The 19,333-nt window shown below is 40.0% G+C and overlaps 2 protein-coding genes, 1 long non-coding RNA gene and 1 pseudogene across 3 annotated transcripts in view; 2 read left to right on the top strand and 2 right to left on the bottom strand.

Annotated features, from left to right (window-relative positions):
* The window catches only part of LOC146464221 (uncharacterized), a 119,911-nt gene that overhangs the window by 61,373 nt on the left and 39,205 nt on the right, over positions 1-19,333 (top strand). The window lies entirely within an intron of this gene.
* The window catches only part of LOC146464224 (uncharacterized), a 50,309-nt gene that overhangs the window by 26,462 nt on the left and 4,514 nt on the right, over positions 1-19,333 (bottom strand). The gene's annotated exons all lie outside the window — the stretch shown is intronic.
* On the bottom strand, positions 188-18,007 carry LOC146464225 (uncharacterized). Its single transcript, XM_085130035.1, has 8 exons — positions 17,901-18,007; positions 17,554-17,631; positions 16,556-16,623; positions 15,554-15,604; positions 5,730-6,521; positions 3,304-5,381; positions 2,523-2,560; positions 188-1,499 (listed from the first exon to the last, which is right to left on the bottom strand). The coding sequence occupies exons 5-8, from the start codon at positions 6,441-6,443 to the stop codon at positions 1,471-1,473; spliced, it is 2,859 nt and encodes a 952-aa protein (XP_084986161.1). The 5' UTR covers positions 6,444-6,521; positions 15,554-15,604; positions 16,556-16,623; positions 17,554-17,631; positions 17,901-18,007; the 3' UTR covers positions 188-1,470.
* On the top strand, positions 10,917-12,350 carry LOC146464226 (uncharacterized; annotated as a pseudogene).

Below are 19,333 nucleotides of genomic sequence, written 5' to 3'. Positions count from 1 at the left end.
CTTGCAAAATTTCGTGCTACTGGACGGTTATTGTACCGTTAGGTTTTGCTTTAAATTGCTCATCTTTTTTGTCTTCACTGAGAAATAAATAACCACTGACAAACATGTTTGTTAACTAAAATTGTTTATTTTGAATATTTCATGGTGTTACAATACTTTACATTTTTCAGCGTAAAATGAAAAAGGCAAAGGCTGGCGAACGGACTTTTTTCAAACTAAAAAATGACGAGCGGCGTCTTTTGCAAGGCTATGAAAGTCTCGAGCTAGCATGAAATTACAATTTTTTTTCTCCACCACCCTTTGCTTTGAACTGTGGTTTCCACAGCATAAGAGGCCTAAAGGCCTAAAGCCAGATTAACGAAGAATCAAAACTGCTCTATAGCAACAAATTTTCAGCTCAGGCCTCGATTAATGCAAGTATAGACAACAGTACAAAAGCAACCAAACCTTTGAAGAAAAGACAATACAAGGACACTTACATAACTTTTACTGATCGAGTTAAACTTACAATTATTGCTCATTTACTTAGTATGTACATTAACTGTTGGAGCAGCAGGATTTTGCCGATTTGGGGCGCAATCTGATTGCTTTACGGTGACGTCATTTCCTATTTGGATTGCTCAGATGTTTCCTTTGGATAATCGGTATTTTATCCTGTGTTTGAATATATTATAAAATTATTAGATAGGAGAAAGGCCATTGAAGTTATTTACGCAACTTAAAAAGTGGCGAAAAGAAGGTCTAAAAAAAATTTAGACATGAAAGGGATTCGAACCCATGAACTATGCGATACCGGCGTAGTGAACTACCAACTGAGCTATCAAGCCAACTATAAGCTGATCACATATTGTGAGTTTGTAATATACCCGTGGACGATGAATAAATGAATATGAAGACCCTCACAGAGAGCCGCTAAGTTGCGTAAGTGCTTAACTACAAGGGTCTTGCTTCTATTCAATCTTTCACCCGCAGTTGAAATTTATGTTTCATATATTCATATTTATGTATACATGGATTTATGAAAAAATAGCTCCAGAAATATTGGCATATGTTAGTTTTACTTATGAGATTTTAATCTTTTTTTTTTCTTTTTTTTTTTTTTTCATTTTTCTTTTGATTCATAGTCATTACGTAGAAAGCATACAAGGGTCATTAGCAGACATTTACATGGTTTGTTTTTCAAACCGAAATTTCGGGCAATTTTTGTACAAATATTTTTCCGTTTATACATCCAAATTCTTTGTTTTCGTCCTTTTTTTCTGCTGTAAGGAACAGCCTTGCCGTCTGTAATTTATCTCTGAAAATACTGAACATGGTCAAAAATGTATTACACAACAACTCTATAACTAGGCTTGTTGCCCGGGTAACAAAATATTACGTTTTGCAATGCAATAACTGTGGATCTTTGTCATCTTTCATCTACATTATCATCCAACGCTAGGAATATTTCCTGCAGCATCCTTTGGATTATCAGGGTGTTTTTCCTGGCTGTTCTGGAACTTAACAGACATCGTATGATTAAATATTGACATGTGTAATCACAGTATTCAACAAACCCAAATTACCAAGTACCACTGCAACTTATGGTATAACCCACGGGGGAGGGGGCTACTCCCATAACTTTTATGCTATATAGGTATATGCTGCTGCCAAAGGTATATCGTTGAAGCAGTTATGCCTGGGAAAGGGTATAGAAGTCGGAGAGTTTTGTTCTAGAATAGGATGTCAATGAGAAAAATTTGGTTTGAAAAAAGGTCGCGGAAATAAAAATTAAGACCCAAGTCTAGGATGGGGGGATTTTTTGTCTCTGATCTAGAACATGGTTTGGTATAGGAGAAAGGTTTCAAAGTCCCAGTGGCACATCTCCATCTAAAGCTATTCAAAACTCAACCCAATACCCCCCCCCCCCCCACCCCCTTCTACCCCCGGCGGGATAGTTAGTATTAATCTAAATTCAGTTGAATACTCCCAAAATAATAAACCTAGGAGGTTGTTTTCGGGAGGTGTTCTGTTCAAGCCCCGTTTTCATAAAGCCGACACCCACACTTCAGTGCATACTTAAGAATTCCCACAAATCTGAGTTGCACAGTGGTCAACAAACATACTCTAATGAACAAAAACAAAACGTTCTAGTGTGAGAGAAAAAGTCACTGTCATCATGATTGGAATTAAACAACTATTCGTTATTATATTTTCCCCCATCCTGAAATCAGCCCAAAGTGGTCGCTTATCAGAGCTAAAAACTAGAGAGATTTTCAAATCATCAGCTCCCAAAGTGTTCACGGTCGCTGTGTGAGGATTCAACTTTGCGTGATTGTGTGTGTGGGTGGAGGACGAGGTGGGTGGTGGGGGGGGGGGGGGGGGTGATTTTTTAATTATTGAAAAGTGGCCGTTTATAAGGGTTGGTCCTACAGGTTTGACTTAATCCTTTTATGATGGTGACTCGGACTGCAGTAATGAACACTGTTTTAATTCCTTGTATGACAGATAACGGAATAAAAGTTCACATTAATGCAACTTACCATCGTCGAAAGTTCTTTCACACTGATCTGAAACATTACTGAAACAAGAAAGAAAATAAAACATGTATGACCATCCATTCAAACCAACAACAACAACAAAAAAAAAACCCTATAATGAAGGCAACCTTTAGACAGCAACAAGGACACCACACCGGCTTCGAATTCGATTTCGAGGTATTGTCAGAATCTTACGAATGCTCAAAGCACTGAATAATACCAAGGTGGTAGCCACGGAGAGCTGCTTTTCCCTTCTCACGACACACACACGTGCCACAAGTGGCCCTGTTATACGGATCTACTTCTCCATACGCATTGCCGAAGATGATTTTGCAATCCTCAGCCAACAGCTCCCACAACGAGTTTATGGAGATGTAGTTAAAAACGTCACTTGTGGCCACCACTTGCAAGGACAATGTATTATTAACAGAGGTGATCATGAAGACGTAATTTGCCCACCATAAAGTGAGATATGAGTGCTGACGTTTCGAGTGTTAGCCCTTCGCTAGAAATGTCAGCACTCGAATCTTTTTACCGTGACAAAATTACCTTATTTACTCGATTGATAAAACCAAATATTCATTAATGAAGGGCAGTCACCAGCCTACCAAACTTAAGAATTCGCAGACGAAACTTAAAGATGTACCCATGTACGCGAATGAAAGCCGATCAGCTTTACACTTCGAATTTTGGGACTTAGGCTGATAGGGTTGAGAGGTTTTCAAATCCTTTAAATTAATAAATATTAAACGGTGACTTTTACCATTAAGCCCAAACAACTTACCTCAAGTGGCCAAAACTCAATGTTACGTCATCACCGATCAGCACAAACGGAGCCCAGTATTTAATGTCACTGAAGTTGCCAGATTCCCGCATTTGTTTCATGGTCAGGTGGAGAGCCTTACTGGCACGTTGTCCTTCCGCCAAATGCTCGTAGAAGTATCTCATAAACTGCAGAGTAGCTTCGTCATCAATGGCCCACAGTGATGCAAGGACAGAACGAGCACCGGCACCCAAAAATGCACGCGCAAGACCCACCACACCCTCGGACTTAATCTTCCCTCGGCCGCTATGGCAGCAGCTTAGGACAACCAATCTTGCTCGCAGTTTGGCATTTAACACATCAGCCATAGTCAAAAGGAAGTCTTCCTGTTTGAGTTTTTTCTTGGCCACCGTTGGATCAGGAGACAAGAAAATTTCACCAGTTTCCGCACGGCCATGGGCTGCAATGTGTACCAAGGCCACTGAGCTTAGCCCACTCAACACTTCAGCTTTTGTTGCCTCTTTTCCAGTCAGTGGTTTGATGTTCAGAATAGCACCGATCATTTCCACCTCCTCTTTGGCAGCCGGAAGCTGCAGGATTCTACTTCCTCTGTAACGGACACCTTCCACCCATGGATCACCAACAAGCAGTGCACCAGACGTACTGTGGTACCCCTCAGGGCACTCTGTCATTAGCTTCAAACTTGTCAGTGTAGGAGCCAGTCGAATTGTGAGCGATTCAGACAAGTACCTAGAATGTTGGTCCAGAAGTGCAGCATAGGGAACCAAAAATAGTGGAGCATCAGGAACAATGATAATTTCATCGCTTTGCAGCAGATGTGAAATCGGTCCCAGGACCACATCGGACAACGCCTTTAAAGCATCGCCTTCGCCTTCTGCAGATGCCGTTGATTTTTCATCGCGATTTCGATAAGGAACCTCTTCAGATTCTTCCTCTGCTGGCCCATCCAAGGAGCGATTCTCACACATGACATTTTTAAAGACTCCAATCTGTTTGTATGTTTTGTGAGTCAGAGACTCCAAACTATCACTGATTTTCTTTTGCTCGAACTTGCAAAGACTTCCTTTTTGCAGCACCCAGAAGTTGAGTAAACTGGGGGATTCAGCAAAAAATATCGTTTGCGATGGAAGGTGGCTTGGAATGGAAGAGATTATACTCGTCTTCTCAGCAGACACTGGATGAACTGATTTTACGCCGTACTGTGATTGCATAAGATCCATCAGAGCCTGTGCACGTCCACGCTCAGCTGAAAAAAGCGCCTCCTCTGTCTTGTTCTGTTGTAACTGAACAAGCCATAAGTTGATGTAGGAAGCCTTATATTGGTTCCGGAAGACGATTTTCAATCTGTCATTCGATTGGAGAAGACCCCTAAGTTCATCAAGTAATCGTACACTACATTTAAAAAAATCCTCAGCTGTACAAACATCGTCGAGAGAGTCATGATCTCTAGCAAGACGCTCATATGCCATTGCTTCGAGCATATTGTCTCCAGTTTCTTTAGCGATACTTAGTGCTTTCCGATGGTACTCGATAGCTGTCTTGAAATCTCTACGCCGGAAATAAACAGTTCCAATGTGGTAATAAGCGTATCCTTCTGAATTTTTGTCCCCAACTTCTTTAACGATCCTAAGACCTTGCTGATAGAACTCCAAACTTGCCTTAAAGTTACCAAGAGAGAAATAAACAGAACCAAGCCTCATATGTAGTTCTCCCACTGAGAGCTTGCTCCCAACTTCTTTGGCGATTTTAAGAGCTCGCTGATAACACTTGTCAGCTTTCTCAAAATCCCTTTCAGAGTAGTAATCATCACCAAGCGCACCGTATGCAGTTCCTTCTGACTGTTTGTTTCCAACTTCTTTCATGATGCTAAGAGCTTGCTGATGGAACTTGATAGCTGTCTTGCAATCACCAAGAGAGTGGTAAGCATTACCGAGGTTCGTATATACGCTTCCTTCTGAATCTTTGTTCCCAACTTCTTTCAGGATACTAAGAGCTTGCTGATGGAACTTGATAGCTGTCTTGAAATCACCAAGAGAGCCGTAAGCACTACCAAGGTTCGTATATACGCGTCCTTCTGACTGTTTGTTTCCAACTTCTTTCATGATGCTAAGAGCTTGCTGATGGAACTTGATAGCTGTCTTGAAATCACCAAGAAAGCCGTAAGCACTACCGAGGTTCGTATATACGCTTCCTTCTGAATCTTTGTTCCCAACTTCTTTCAGGATACTAAGAGCTTGCTGATGGAACTTGATAGCTGTCTTGAAATCACCAAGAGAACCGTAAGCACTACCGAGGTTCGTATATACGCCTCCTTCTGACTGTTTGTTTCCAACTTCTTTCATGATGCTAAGAGCTTGCTGATGGAACTTGATAGCTGTCTTGAAATCACCAAGAGAGCGGTAAGCATTACCGAGGTTCGCATATACGAGTCCTTCTGAATCTTTGTTCCCAACTTCTTTCAGGATACTAAGAGCTTGCTGATGGAACTTGATAGCTGTCTTGAAATCACCAAGAGAGCGGTAAGCATTACCGAGGTTCGTATATACGCCTCCTTCTGACTGTTTGTTTCCAACTTCTTTCATGATGCTAAGAGCTTGCTGATGGAACTTGATAGCTGTCTTGAAATCACCAAGAGAGCCGTAAGCACTACCGAGGTTCGTATATACGCGTCCTTCTAAATCTTTGTTCCCAACTTCTTTCAGGATACTAAGAGCTTGCTGATGGAACTTGATAGCTGTCTTGAAATCACCAAGAGAGCGGTAAGCATCACCGAGGTTAATATATACTCTTCCTTCTGACTGTTTGTTCCCAACTTCTTTCTTGATGCTAAGAGCTTGCTGATGGAACTTGATAGCTGTCTTGAAATCACCAAGAGAGTGGTAAGCATTACCGAGGTTCGTATATACGCTTCCTTCTGAATCTTTGTTCCCAACTTCTTTCAGGATACTAAGAGCTTGCTGATGGAACTTGATAGCTGTCTTGAAATCACCAAGAGAGCGGTAAGCATTACCGAGGTTCGTATATACTCTTCCTTCTAAATCTCTGTTCCCCAATTCTTTACTGATTATAAGAGCTTGTTGATAAAACTCGATAGCCTTCTTGAATTCACCGAGGCGATAGTAAGCAATACCACGGTTCATGTATGACGTTCCTTCCGAACCTTTGCTTTCAAATTCTTTGGTGATACTACGAGCTTGCTGATGGTACTTGAAAGTTATCTGGAAATCATCAAGAGAGTGGTAATAATTACGAGGGTTCACATACGGCTTTTCTACTAACTATTTGCTTCCAATACCGTCAACTCTCTCGTAAGCGACCACCCTTGGTGCACGACAAAGTGGTCGCTTACGGGAGGTGGTCGCTTACGGGAAAGATAAATAAAATAAGCCTAATGCTGGACTGATAAATTAATTACCTAAAAATATTACCCCAGCAGCTAACATAAGGCAAATAGAAACTAATTTATTTGATTTTTTCACATCTATTCGTTCTTCTGACGAAACTTTGTGTAACATTTTGGAGCAGATCACTGTAACAATTCCCATTTACCTACAGATCTAATTATAGTAATCTTCTCTGTCTGTAAACTGTCAGTTGTCCGGGGTAGCGTCATTAAACTTTAAATTGAATTGAACTTTTGTTGCTTCTGAGTAATTAATTATTTACTCAGATCATACGCGAATATGTTGGTTGGTCGCTTACCAGAAACAGAAAACAAAAGAATATGTCAAATTTCTGGCCTAAAAAGTGGTCGCAGTCCCTTAGAAATTTGAGTGGTGGTCGCTTACGAGAGAGCTCTTGAAACAGTATTTAACTGAGAAACAAAACGGTTGTTTACGAAGAGGTCGCTTACGGGAGGTGGTCGCTTACGAGAAGTGGTCGCTTTGAGAGAGTTCACTGTAGATTGATTATATTCTTTGTTGCACGTTCTTGACGTGATGTGTATCGTATTTTTCGTAATCCCCAATGTAAGACGTCATGTAACGTTTTTTAATTTTGGTTGTAAAATGGTTCATCGATATCATGCAAGGAAATAATAATGGAATTTAGTGAGGTTGAATACTTTGGCACTGAGCATTACGAGATATATTGCAGCTAGTTGAAGACACAAACTGTATCGGCTGGATGAAAAACCTAAATAAATCACAATCAAAGCTCACTATTAAACGAGAGCAGCAACGGGATTTCATGTAGATGTTTAACAATTGGGCACCCGACAGATTGCAGCCAGATCCCGCCGTCCGCACAGTCCCAGTGTCGAGGGATCCATGGGACGGTCTTACGATTTGTTTGACAGTTAAATTTTTGCATCGACAGCAGAGCATATCACTATTCAATTGCTTGATTTTTTAAAATCATTTTGCCATTAAATTAAATTCCAAGAATATTCAGAAATTACTATTTTTGTTTTTGTTTTTTTGTTTTGTTTTGTTTTGTTTTTTTTTTTGGGGGGGGGGGTAGGAGGGTGTACCCTTTGGTGGTCTGCTCGCGTCTGCTCGCAAAGCACTATATTCCTTCATATCGTTGACATGGGACATGGAGACTACAATCAAGGCACAAGGCCTTTTGGCAAATCTGAAGACCTTCGGATTCATTTTCACTTTTTTAATTATAAAGAATAGCCTAGAAACACTCAACCCATTGCAGCCAAGCTTCAACAGAAAGACCAGGATGTCTTCCAAGCTTATTCTATGATTGACGACACTATTAAAGCAGTTCACAGGGTGAGGTCAAACAGAAGAGGAATGCCATGAATGGTTTGAAGACTCCTCTAGACTGGCTGACAAGATTGGTGCAAGAGTCTCAGCACCTAAAAACGTTCATCAGGACCTCTATTTTAAGGTCATCTTGCCATCAGTGACATATGGTCTTATACTATGGGGATCCTGCTGCAATTCTGACTTATTTCACTCCCTGGAAAGACTTCACTGCAGGGCTGCGAGACTTATCTTTCATTTGCCAAAAGATATGGCATCTGCTGATGTCCTACAACTGGCCCAATGGCCGACTCTGTCTATTTATTATAAATTAGCCATTTTTATCTGTCTCCATAAAGCTTTCCACGATAGGTTACCTGTCACATTAATCGACCTGATTTCTAAGAAACGGGCCACAAACTATTCAACCCGGACTTGCGCTTCTTTAATTGTTCCACGCTTCAACACGCGTTACATGAAAGACTCTGTCGCGTTTAGAGGCTCAGTGCTGTGGAATGCAGTGACCAACAACTGTAGTGCCCTGACAAATAACATTCCTTATCGTGACCTCGAGCTAAAGCTTAAATTTTCAAGCTAATTTTAATGAATTCAGCTTTAAGATAACGTCTGCATCCACTTGTAATTTTAGAAAAGATAACTTTGTATATACTTAATTTTATGCTCATGATTTCATATTTGTAAGCGTTAATTTAGTTCAAACATTTTGTCTGTATATACCCTTAGTTTTTAGCTTCTTTAGTTTACTTGTAATTAGTTAATTGCAAACGACCCCACAAGCTCATGTAGCTTTAATACTCATCGTTTTAAAATAAAGGCTATCTATCTATCTATCTATCTATCTATCTATCTATCTATCTATCTATCTATCTATCTATCTATCTATCTATCTATCTATCTATCTAAGAATCACTGACTGGGAGGCACGCACTTAAAAACAATATAAACCCGGAATCGCATTATCGTGTTAATGTTGTCATACCATAGATCATTTGTTGGAAGAAATGAATTCAAGATTTAGTGAACACAACAGGGCTGGAGCGAAAATCTTTGCCTTGCATTGGTTCGTCTGCCTTGGTAAAGCATGACAGCCTTCGTAATTTAGCAGCAAAGGTACAGGTTTGGCGACAGGACTTACAACACCGTCCGCGCTTCTTTTTGAGCTAAAGTAATGGCAAAACTTTTGAAAATAGTGCGCACCAAATTTACTACTACCGGGAAATCTTATCGAGTGTGCAAAACATGCTGACTAGGACAAATATCCGAACATACGAGTTTTTCTTATAATTGGGTGTACAATCCTTGTTAGTTCTACTAAAACTGAGCGTTCATTCTCCGGCTTGCGAAGAATCAAGTCACATTTCTGAAACAGGATGTCTGAGGAGCGGTTTACGGGACTTGCACGCATACACTTGCATCATGAACTTAACGTTGATATTGACGACATCTGTACAACCTTTATTACCACGCACAAGAGGAGGATGTAATCGCGAGCGGGGGAAGAGGGAAGGGGACTCGGAGGTCTGGACGATAAGTAATTTGCCGCAAAAAAATTCCAACAGTGTTTTTGAATCAAAGTTTGGACCCCCGTCCCCCCCCCCTTCCCCACCCTCCATCAAAAATTCCTGGATCCCCCAGTGAATCCACGGTCTAGATGACGTTGACTCGAGTCGAGGGGTCCAAATATTTTTCTTAACCCAACACTGCTCTGGTTCACTGTGCGAGGGCAAACCGATTCTCGAACTGAACCTTAGGGGGTCACTTTGTGTTCCATCCCCCTTTTTTAACTCCAAAGCCATTGAGGCTTCAGCAGTGAAACTCGGATGGTATATAGCATGTCCAAAACGGTTTCCTTTGAGCTCCACAAAGTGGACTGGTGACGTTATATCACGTGATAATTGAATCATTTGTTCTTCATAGACTCCATCTTAGATCTGCCACCTACATTTTGAATGTGGAGATCTAATTAGCATATTGAAAGTCTTGATCTCAGATAATCAAATGCGCGTGTACAAGCATAAAAAGCTAACACAGAAATAAAATACTACCGCAGGCGATCGACTATATATTTCCATTTGCTACTAAATCTTACTATTTATTAGCTACTAGAAAGGTATTTTTTATACTTTACGCGAAATTTCCGCCTCTAGGAAGCGATAAACACTTTTCAGGTTGGGATCTAATTAGCATATTGACAGTCTTGATCTCAGACACAAGTATAAAAATCTATTGCTCGAAACCTCAAGAATTCAGAGAGATGAAAATGTTACTGAGACGGTACACTATTTGCTTTTACTTGCTACTACTCTTTACTTGCAACAAGAAAGATATTTTTGATACTCTACGCGAAAATTTCGCTGCTATGAAGCAATAAACATTTTGGATGTAAGCTTACTCTACGCCAAAATCCCACCGCTATGAAGCGATAAACATTTTGAATGTTCCGATCTAATTAGCATATTGAAAGCCTTGTACAGGCATAAAAAATTATTATAGAAACCTCATGAATTCAGAGAGAGAAAAACTGTGTGCTACCGTATTGTTCATCGCAAATGATCCCATATATGTCCTTGTTCGTCGAAGAGTGAAAGAAACAAAACCTCTAAACTTGAGTTGTGAGACGAACACAGTCTGCTGGCCGCTTTACACAAACTCCAGCGAAGCACGAGGCAGAATGCTTTGGGCAACGAAATTGTGACGTTATTCAAAATGGCGCTGAAAAGGTGAACGGCCGGCCGGCCGGCCGATCGAACGAAAAAACACCGGTCAGCTTTCGCTTGCATGCACAGGGAAACCTACGCGATCACAGGCAGCCCAGAAGATTAGGAAGCGTTCTTCCTTCGTCGAACGCAATAAAGTTGTTACCAAATGAATTTTAGGAAAATTCACCAGGTTTGGTGGTGTTTGCTATTTTTATTTGGGAAGTTATAAGTATTCAACGCCAGCTTGACGCTGCAGCACGCAGCCTGAATAGGGTTAAGAGAATAAGGTCTAGTCCGGATCGCTCGTCCGCTTAACCTTTTTAAATGACATTTATTCTGTTGGAAATTATAAATAATGAAACTGTTTTCTATCCTAACAATCAGGGCCTACCAAGAGTAATATCCTGCTAACACTTATTTGCTTTAAAACAGAGAACCTCTATGCTTTAAAATAAAACAAATAACAATACCTTTTGAACACCTTTTTTAAAACGCTTAAAAGCTGAGAAGAGCTGTTGAGAATTGCAACCAAAAATCAGCTTTTTCAATTCGAATGAAATCTATACGAACAGGTGGATGGTGTTGCTATGGGTTCGCCATTGGGACCTCTCATGGCTAACGCATTCATGTGTAACATCGAGAAACAGCTAGAAACCGAAAACAAGATGCCTGCCTTTTACAAACGCTATGTAGATGATACGCTTAGCGCAATGCCTGATTTTGAAACAGCCTCTGAGTTCCTAACGACATTGAACAACAGTCATCCTTCTATCAATTTTACAATGGAGCTTGAAGAAAACGGCAGACTCCACTTTCTGGGAATGGATAAAATCAGGAATGGATGCCGGTTAGACACGAAGGTGTACAGGAAACCAACGGACACTGGGCTACTGTTACATTACCACAGCCAAGTGAACAGTAGATATAAACGGTCATTGCTGAATACCATGCTCAACCATGCATTTAACCTCTCATCTACGTGGAAGCTTTTTCATCAGGAATGTGAACGCCTCAAAGAGATCTTTTGCCGACTGCGCTACCCAGACAAACTTGTGATCTCTACCATCCGCCAATTCATTGATTCAAAAGTATCTGAGGATTCACGTACCCAACAGCAAGTACCAGAGGCCCCAATCAGAATAATGCTGCCTTTCAAAAATCAGAAATCTGCAAACGCAGTGCGCAGAATATTCGGAGACCTCAGTCGGAAGATCATTGTGGATATCAGCCCGGTGTATACAAGTCGGAAGATCAAGGATGAAATAAAAGTGAGGGAAGACAAGCCACCCCTTGTAAATCAACAATGCGCTGTGTATCATTTTTCAGTGTGGCCTGTGCGATGGAGGCTATGTCGGCTACACGTGCCGACACCTTCACCAGCGAATTGAGGAGCATAAGGGATCGGCAATCGGAAACCACCTTAGGGAGCAGCACAACATGGCCCCAAATGACATTGTGCGAAGTTTTCAAATTTTAAGAAAGTGTCAAAACAAACTCGATTGTCTTATTTTTGAAATGCTTTTTATCAAAGAACTGAAACCATTACTAAACAAACAATGCGATTCTATCCGCGCTAAATTATTTGTTTAGACCAGTTCTTAGCAAGCCTCATTATTACTTCATTGTTTCATTGTTTCATGTCCTTTTTAAACTTTATAAATACTCATCATTGACATGTTTTATCACATTTTAGACAAATGTGACGAGAGGTTTTTGCTATCTTGCTGCGGAGAGTTTAATTTGGCTTATCTCGGCGGCTTTTCTGGTACTCGAGGGCGAGCAAATATTACTTGTGAATTATTTGCGATCGGTGCGTGAACTGAAAACTAGCAACGGGTTGTGCTAGCGCGGGAAACGGCGGGAAACGGGGAAGAAACTCGGTAGAGCAAACTAGCTTGGCAGCCGGCACTCGTTACAAACTGCCAGAGGTACAAGGTCTAGTTTCTTCGTTCCATGGCGAAAACAGACAGCAAAAGAAGAGAGATCTTTCTTGGTCACAGCAACTTTCTTTATTGTAGAGTAAACCTCGCAGATATATCTGAGCTGATTTTCCAGAAGGTGGCTACAGAAATTGACGTTTTTGTTAACTTTTCTTAAGATATTTATTTATTTTTTTTAGCGTTTCCTATTGAATTTCACATCAGTAAGTAAATAGATTACAATGGTCAATAGCAAATATTTATAAAATCAAAATATTTCTCTCCCCCCCCCCCCCTCCCTGGTTTGTTAACCTAGCCCCACTCTCTTAAACGTCTTTTAATCGCTCAACGATTTGGCTTTGAATTCGGCGCGCGCTCTGAGCTCAGAACTAAGTCATTAGACCTAGCGTTTCGTTTGGCTTCCTGAAGCAAAGTTTTCCTGAGGACATCATTAAGTCTAGTGAGGGGAAAGTCTTACGAGTGCAGTTCCTGCCTCGTCTAATATGCTTGCTACCAGTAGTCCTCGTTTATTAGCTAAACGGGTAATTTTCAGTTACTCGGGCTTGGACTATTAAAGGCTTGTATATTGTGGGCTTTGCTTGAGGAGGTGACAGTCTTTGGCTTTAAAAATTAGGTCTTAGGGATGAGTTCTTTTCGGGCAACGTGAAATTTTCGCGAATTGTTTACCCTGCCAAAGACTTAGTATATTTTTGTGGTGGAAAAGGGCGCTAACCCTTCCCTTTTCAAATGTTGATTTCTACATCCGGGACTTAAGCTGATATGGAAAACACTAGCAAGAATGGGCAAGGATTTTCTCTTCAAGAAGCGTGAGTTTGAAAAGCTATTCTATTATTTTTCGCCTTTATAACCGTAGCGTTGTTAGGCTAGTGATCGATTAGTCAAGAAGTGCGATTTTGGGTCGGATTTCCGGTCTCAATGTCATAAATAATTTCCAGATGTTTGCTTGGCGTGATTCGGATTGTGTCATGGATCTAGACTGAAGACGAAAAATCAATTTAAAACGCTGTCTTGCTCCGATTAAGCCGATTCTGTTGTAGAAAGCTAGACTTGAGCGCTAAAAGACCGGGTTTTGGGTGAGATTAACGATGCGTTGGCGCCGTTAATAATTGCCATGTCACACTTGTTTAGTCGGATCACAGGTCATGTTTCATTTCACTCGGATGTCAATGTCACGTATAATTCCAAAGAAAAGCCCCTCTTTTCCCTTGCATAGTATTTCCTGACCTTAATTTCTTGTGATGAACCGTAACTGGAGTATTGTTAATGACTAGCATATTCCTTCAGCTTAGAAAGTCTCAAAATGTGCTCAATTTCTGTAGCCACCTTTTTGAAAATCAGCTCAGATATACTTCACAGCTAATACACGCTTGTTGGTAAATCGTAGGATGATCTATTGAAAGTACGTGTGATTTTCTGTAAATAATGTTCTTTTAGTAACCGGACCATCTATAATAATCTATTGAATAATTCTATTGAATAATTATGAATAATAATGAATAATAATCTATTGAATAATTCTATTGAAATTTCATATGCTCTATTGTTGCATATTGTGACAGCTGTGCACTATTCTGCATTTCAAATGAGTGTAGTTGTACAGTTCCAAGTGAAATCACTAAATCTTTCCTAGTTTGAGGAAGGGGGCAATTTCCTATCGTGACGCACAGTTGAAAATGGCCTCGGAGAGGTCGAAACTTCGTGACCTTTTAGCGTGTATTTTTATCACAAAATCTATTTCTAAGGCCTGGGGCAAACGTCGAATCTTAGTCGAACTTAATTCGTCGAACCTATTAATTTTGAAATAGGCGCATGAATGGTGCGACGTTTGCCGCAATTAAGTTCGACTCAAATTAATTGGTTCGACTCCAGCATAAGTTCGACTTGCCAAGTCGAATAATGCGACAGTGGTTCGGCGTTCCAGCAAACGCCGTTCTAAACACGCGCTGAACTCATAAATCATGCGAATTACAAAATAATTAATTCAAATGTGATGGACTGCGCAAACGTCACAAAAATACCGACTCCCCCATCTGCCAAACGCTATTTCCCACCCCCCCTGACGAGCATGCGCTGTACAAAGACTATTTCGCGACCAGAAATGGCGAGCTATCGAAAGCCATTGCTGACGTCGCACAGCGTGATGGAAATGTGTTTTTCGTGTTTCATGAACACTAAATATAAATGATTGAAACGCGAATTGCCTATTTGCAATAATTGCTCAGTGTTTGAGTCTTCTCTTTCTATTTTTCGCAATTAATTGCCAAAGAAAAGCCCGACGCCGGAGCACTGTATTTCGGCATTTTGCTAGCAAGTCCTAGCAATAACTGCCGCGCATCGAGTAAATAGGGACTTTACGAATGCAAGACGGTGACCCCAACGAAAACGTCATTTGAAATTATAACTTTATTTCACTTGTGCTACTTCGCGATTATTTTAACTCATTCAACTTGTACACAAACGACAAACTAAACCGTTCAAGTTAAGGAAGAGAATAAAAAAATCACTGTCATGTGTTCACGTTCTCCACAAAACCTTGAATCTGGTCATTTCACGTTGTTGTTTTGCAGGAGACGACAAAGAAATGTACCAAAATGTAAAACGCACGTGCAGAGCGATTGTTTTTGCTCATTAAGCCTTTTGTGTTGTGGCGTTGTCGTCGCCGTCGCCGTGGTGTTTTCGTAAGGTTCCTAATAGCACGGGAACACGTGCTTATTCCCGTGTTTCACGAAGTGCAACTTGTGAATTAGGTCTACGCAGGTTCGACGTTTGCTACCACACTGGAATTAAGTCGACTCTTTGTCGAACCTTTTTTTAATAAATTCGACGCGACTTAGATTCGACGTTTGCCCTAGGCCTAAGAAACTACTCATTAAAATAAGGTAAATAACAATACCTTTTGAGACCTGCTTCTGAGTTCCAACAGCGTCGCATTTTCTTTGTCAATCTTTTCAAAGTTAAGGTTGTTACGTTGTAAAGAAAGCAGGTAAATTCGATGAGACGTTATAACTAGTCACAATTTTTAGTTGTACCTGATGGGCTGCTTTTGCCATAATTCATCGGAAAACTTGAACGTTTGAGGGTCTCCCAGATCTTTAGTGCGAATCGCGGGCCCTCAGCGCCCGGACGGGATGAAAGGCACCTATGTTTGTATCATTACAACAAAGTTGGCGGTGAATTTCTTTGGACCTCAGGGTTCTCGAGTACAACGATACTCGATTGTTACCTGACATGGTCTTTGAAACGCTTTTTTGCGGTAAAAGTAGGGGTAAAGTGACTACATTTAAGTGGTTCTCTTGTGTTCTCTTTCAACTACTGCAATCAGATAAGAATAATAAGGCATATACATATATACTAAAACTTTCTTTCACTTGTCAAATTGTGTTAATCAGTCATTGCTTGGGGAGGAAGTGAGCTGCAGAGCATCCTATGTTTTATACTGTGGCAGTATAAAAACGTAGGAATGCTAATCATTTTTTATTTATTTATTTATCTATTTATTTATTTTTTGCAGGGGGGGGTGGCAAGGCACGTTTTGTGTGCCTTTCATTATGAAAACGACCTTGTTACATCCGGGAATGTTTATGCTGCACTCAAAAACTCAGTAATAATTCATAAGCCCATTGACCTATCAAACTTGTCGACAAAACATCACGGCAGTGGTTTTCAAACACAATAAAACCTCCTCCTTATTAGTGTGCAGTGTTTAATGTTTTTCTGGTATGCTACTCTCCAACGTTCACAAAAGCATAATTGTTATGAACTCTCTTAACACGCTTTTCCAGGAATGTTTTTGAAGCCGTTCAAAAAACTCGCAGCACGTATTTTATCGGGTCTAAAACCCGATAAAACACTGCTGCTCGTGTTTTAAACATTACATGAAAGAAACAAAGGATACTGCTAATCCTTGATCACACCACGTGATCGCCTCTTCAAACAGATTCAGCTCCAGATAAGCACTTGCTCCTAAAAAACATATATGATAACTTGATTTATTTTTAAGTCAAGTTAGTTTACCTCAAAATTTAGTTTCTATGTTTGCGCACATGTATCATGATAATGACAGTAGAGGATGATGAAAAAGGATCGCCGTTTTGCAATACAGCTAGGGTGCGTTCGATTGACCCTATTCCAGAATAGGAATAGATACAATAATTCCAATAAATTCCTCAAGAGGTTTCTAGAGTTACTAAAATACAAAATCGCTCTTAAATTATCATGTGTCAGCGAAAGTTTGCACAAATGTCTTCCCAAATTTACTTAAAAGAGAAATCTAACAGCTATTTCGCATATTCTTATTCTGGATACGGTCAATCGAACGCAACCTTAAACACCACTTTATGAACAGCCGCTTAGTCTTCGAAATAAGACGATATAGTTTTTTAAATGATGAAACCCGCTTAATATGGACACAGAGGCGACGCGAACACTTCATACAATATATAAGTTGATTGTAGTCATGGGGTGTATGCCATGCGCAATGTCAGACATCTGCACGACGTGTGATAAAAGTAGGGAGGTTCAAAGAAAATAACATGTTTCTGTTCAATCATTGACTGGTGATGTGCAGCAACACACTGTTCTTTTAGTTGAAACATATAGAATCGCATATACACAAGGTAGCATCTTTTACAATAATACATCGTGTAATACACACTGATACAGAGAACCAGTTCTAAAAAACGGATGGATATTGTATAAATTCGCGGCTCGTTGGCCCACCTAGGCCTGGTGTAAAAGAGTCATGATCTATATATTAAGTTATATTTTGCAAAACATTGTTAATGGCTGTCACTTTAAAGATTGTATGGTAGATGATATGGTAGATATCGTGGCGGTTTTGCAGTTAACTCGTTACTTTCTTTTTCTTTTGTCTAGAAGTTTAAGACATCTTACCTCTAATGATTGCTTTGACATAAGATGGTTGTAATTTAGTGGCAACTTTTGCATCACTTAGTGAATCCCGATAATTCCCTAAAAATTATAAATAAATAAATTTATTTAGCCTCAGGCTGAAGTAGCTGGCCAGACCTCTGTGTTCTCTGAGACGCGAGGAAAGCTAGTTGATGCAGGACGTAGTAAAACCGGCTAAAATCGGCGCGAAAAATGTTTTCGAGAACGAGCGAAAGAGCGTCTGGAAAGGAATTCAGGTACGGTCCAATTCATTTTCACGACTCAGTTGTGCTAATACAGTAAGTAAATAAATGCTGAATAAATAAATAAATTGAAATAAAACATCTCACCTAAACGAAAGAGCGCTGTCGCCCTGTTGCAATACAGTTTGGCTTTAAGTTCTTCATCCTTGAAGTTCACTTTAATTCCTTCCGTGTAGAAGTTGACGGCGTTACGGAAATTCCTTTTCCCGTATTCATCATTACCTTCATTCTTATAAACCTCTGCTATTGCTAAAATGAAGAAAATTAAAACATAGTTAATAAAAGGCAATGGTTAAGCCCGTATGAAGCCCGTCAAACTACTTCATTTTAGTGTTGTATATTTTGTAAGCGTTTTTGGCGTTGACCGTGCAAACCACAATAGATTTTAAAATGTGTTGGAGCAAATCACCAATAGTAAGATATTCAACTGTAGTATCAAAGTTAAAAAAAAAGGATTGTGCACGGTCGCGGCCCTTCCAACATAAATTGCAACACTATTGTTAACATGGCAAGGTTTCATAACCACTCCCTCAATAGCCCAATTTCGATATTAACTATGAATAAAAGATCTTTGACACCGGCTTGGGAGTACTGTGTTTGTCACGCTGTGTGTGGTTTTGTCATGCTGTTTTAAGCCGTTGTGTTTTGTTGTCGCTTGCTCGTTGGTATATTTTCTTCAGTGCTTTTTTGTTCATTAAGTTAAGTGATTTGTCTGTAAGGTCATGGCGAATTGTGTGTATACATTCCCTATACTATTTTTCAGCATACATATTTTAAAGGGGCAGTATCACCTATTTGTGATGTTACTTTAAATGGCCAACAAACACATTTGCATCGACAGAGTCGTTAAAATAATGATTCAGTTTTGTTTACTATAACCACACTACTACACAGAAACTAGTGTTAGTTATCATTGGCCGCTAATGGCCAAGATTAAAATGGATTAAAAGTTGAGAAAATTGGCCAATTTTTTCAAGTTCTTCCAGCGTATTTGGAGAAAAAAAAAACTGATTCTTGTTTGTTCTTCGCAGGAGAAATCAGTTCATATTTTATTCTCGGTGCTCTAAGAGCAATTTGATGTTAGAGAAAAGGTTCCTTGTCACATATTTGAGCAGTTTCGACCAAAACAAGAGAAACTTCCGTGACAGTGACCCTGCAGTAACCTGAACAACGGTCAACTTTTATTTGAGCCGCAAATTGTATAACCTAATGTAAAGAGACGATACTAATAATGGGGAGGTAAGGGGCCTATATTGGGGGGAGGGTGGTGTTGAAAATAACCACACTATAGGATTAAAGAGGACAGGGAGGGTGTTAATAAGTAACGAAAAGGAGGCCTTTATTACAGTGGAGTCCCGATTTCTCGAACCTCCTGGGGAAACGCAAATTGGTTCGAGAAATCGGGTGTTCGAGAAATCGAAAGTGGCATCAAATTACGCTTAATTGGCCAGGTGTTGTTTGATTATGAGAAAGTGTTCAAATTTTAACAAACATACATCCTCTTTAATGTAGATCTTGAC

The sequence above is a fragment of the Pavona decussata genome, unplaced genomic scaffold (genome assembly GCF_977016875.1).
Source record: "Pavona decussata unplaced genomic scaffold, jaPavDecu1.1 SCAFFOLD_167, whole genome shotgun sequence".
Classification (NCBI taxonomy): Eukaryota; Metazoa; Cnidaria; class Anthozoa; order Scleractinia; family Agariciidae; genus Pavona; species Pavona decussata.
The sequence above is the reverse complement of the archived record's forward strand: the minus strand, read 5'-3'. Positions and strand labels throughout refer to the sequence as shown.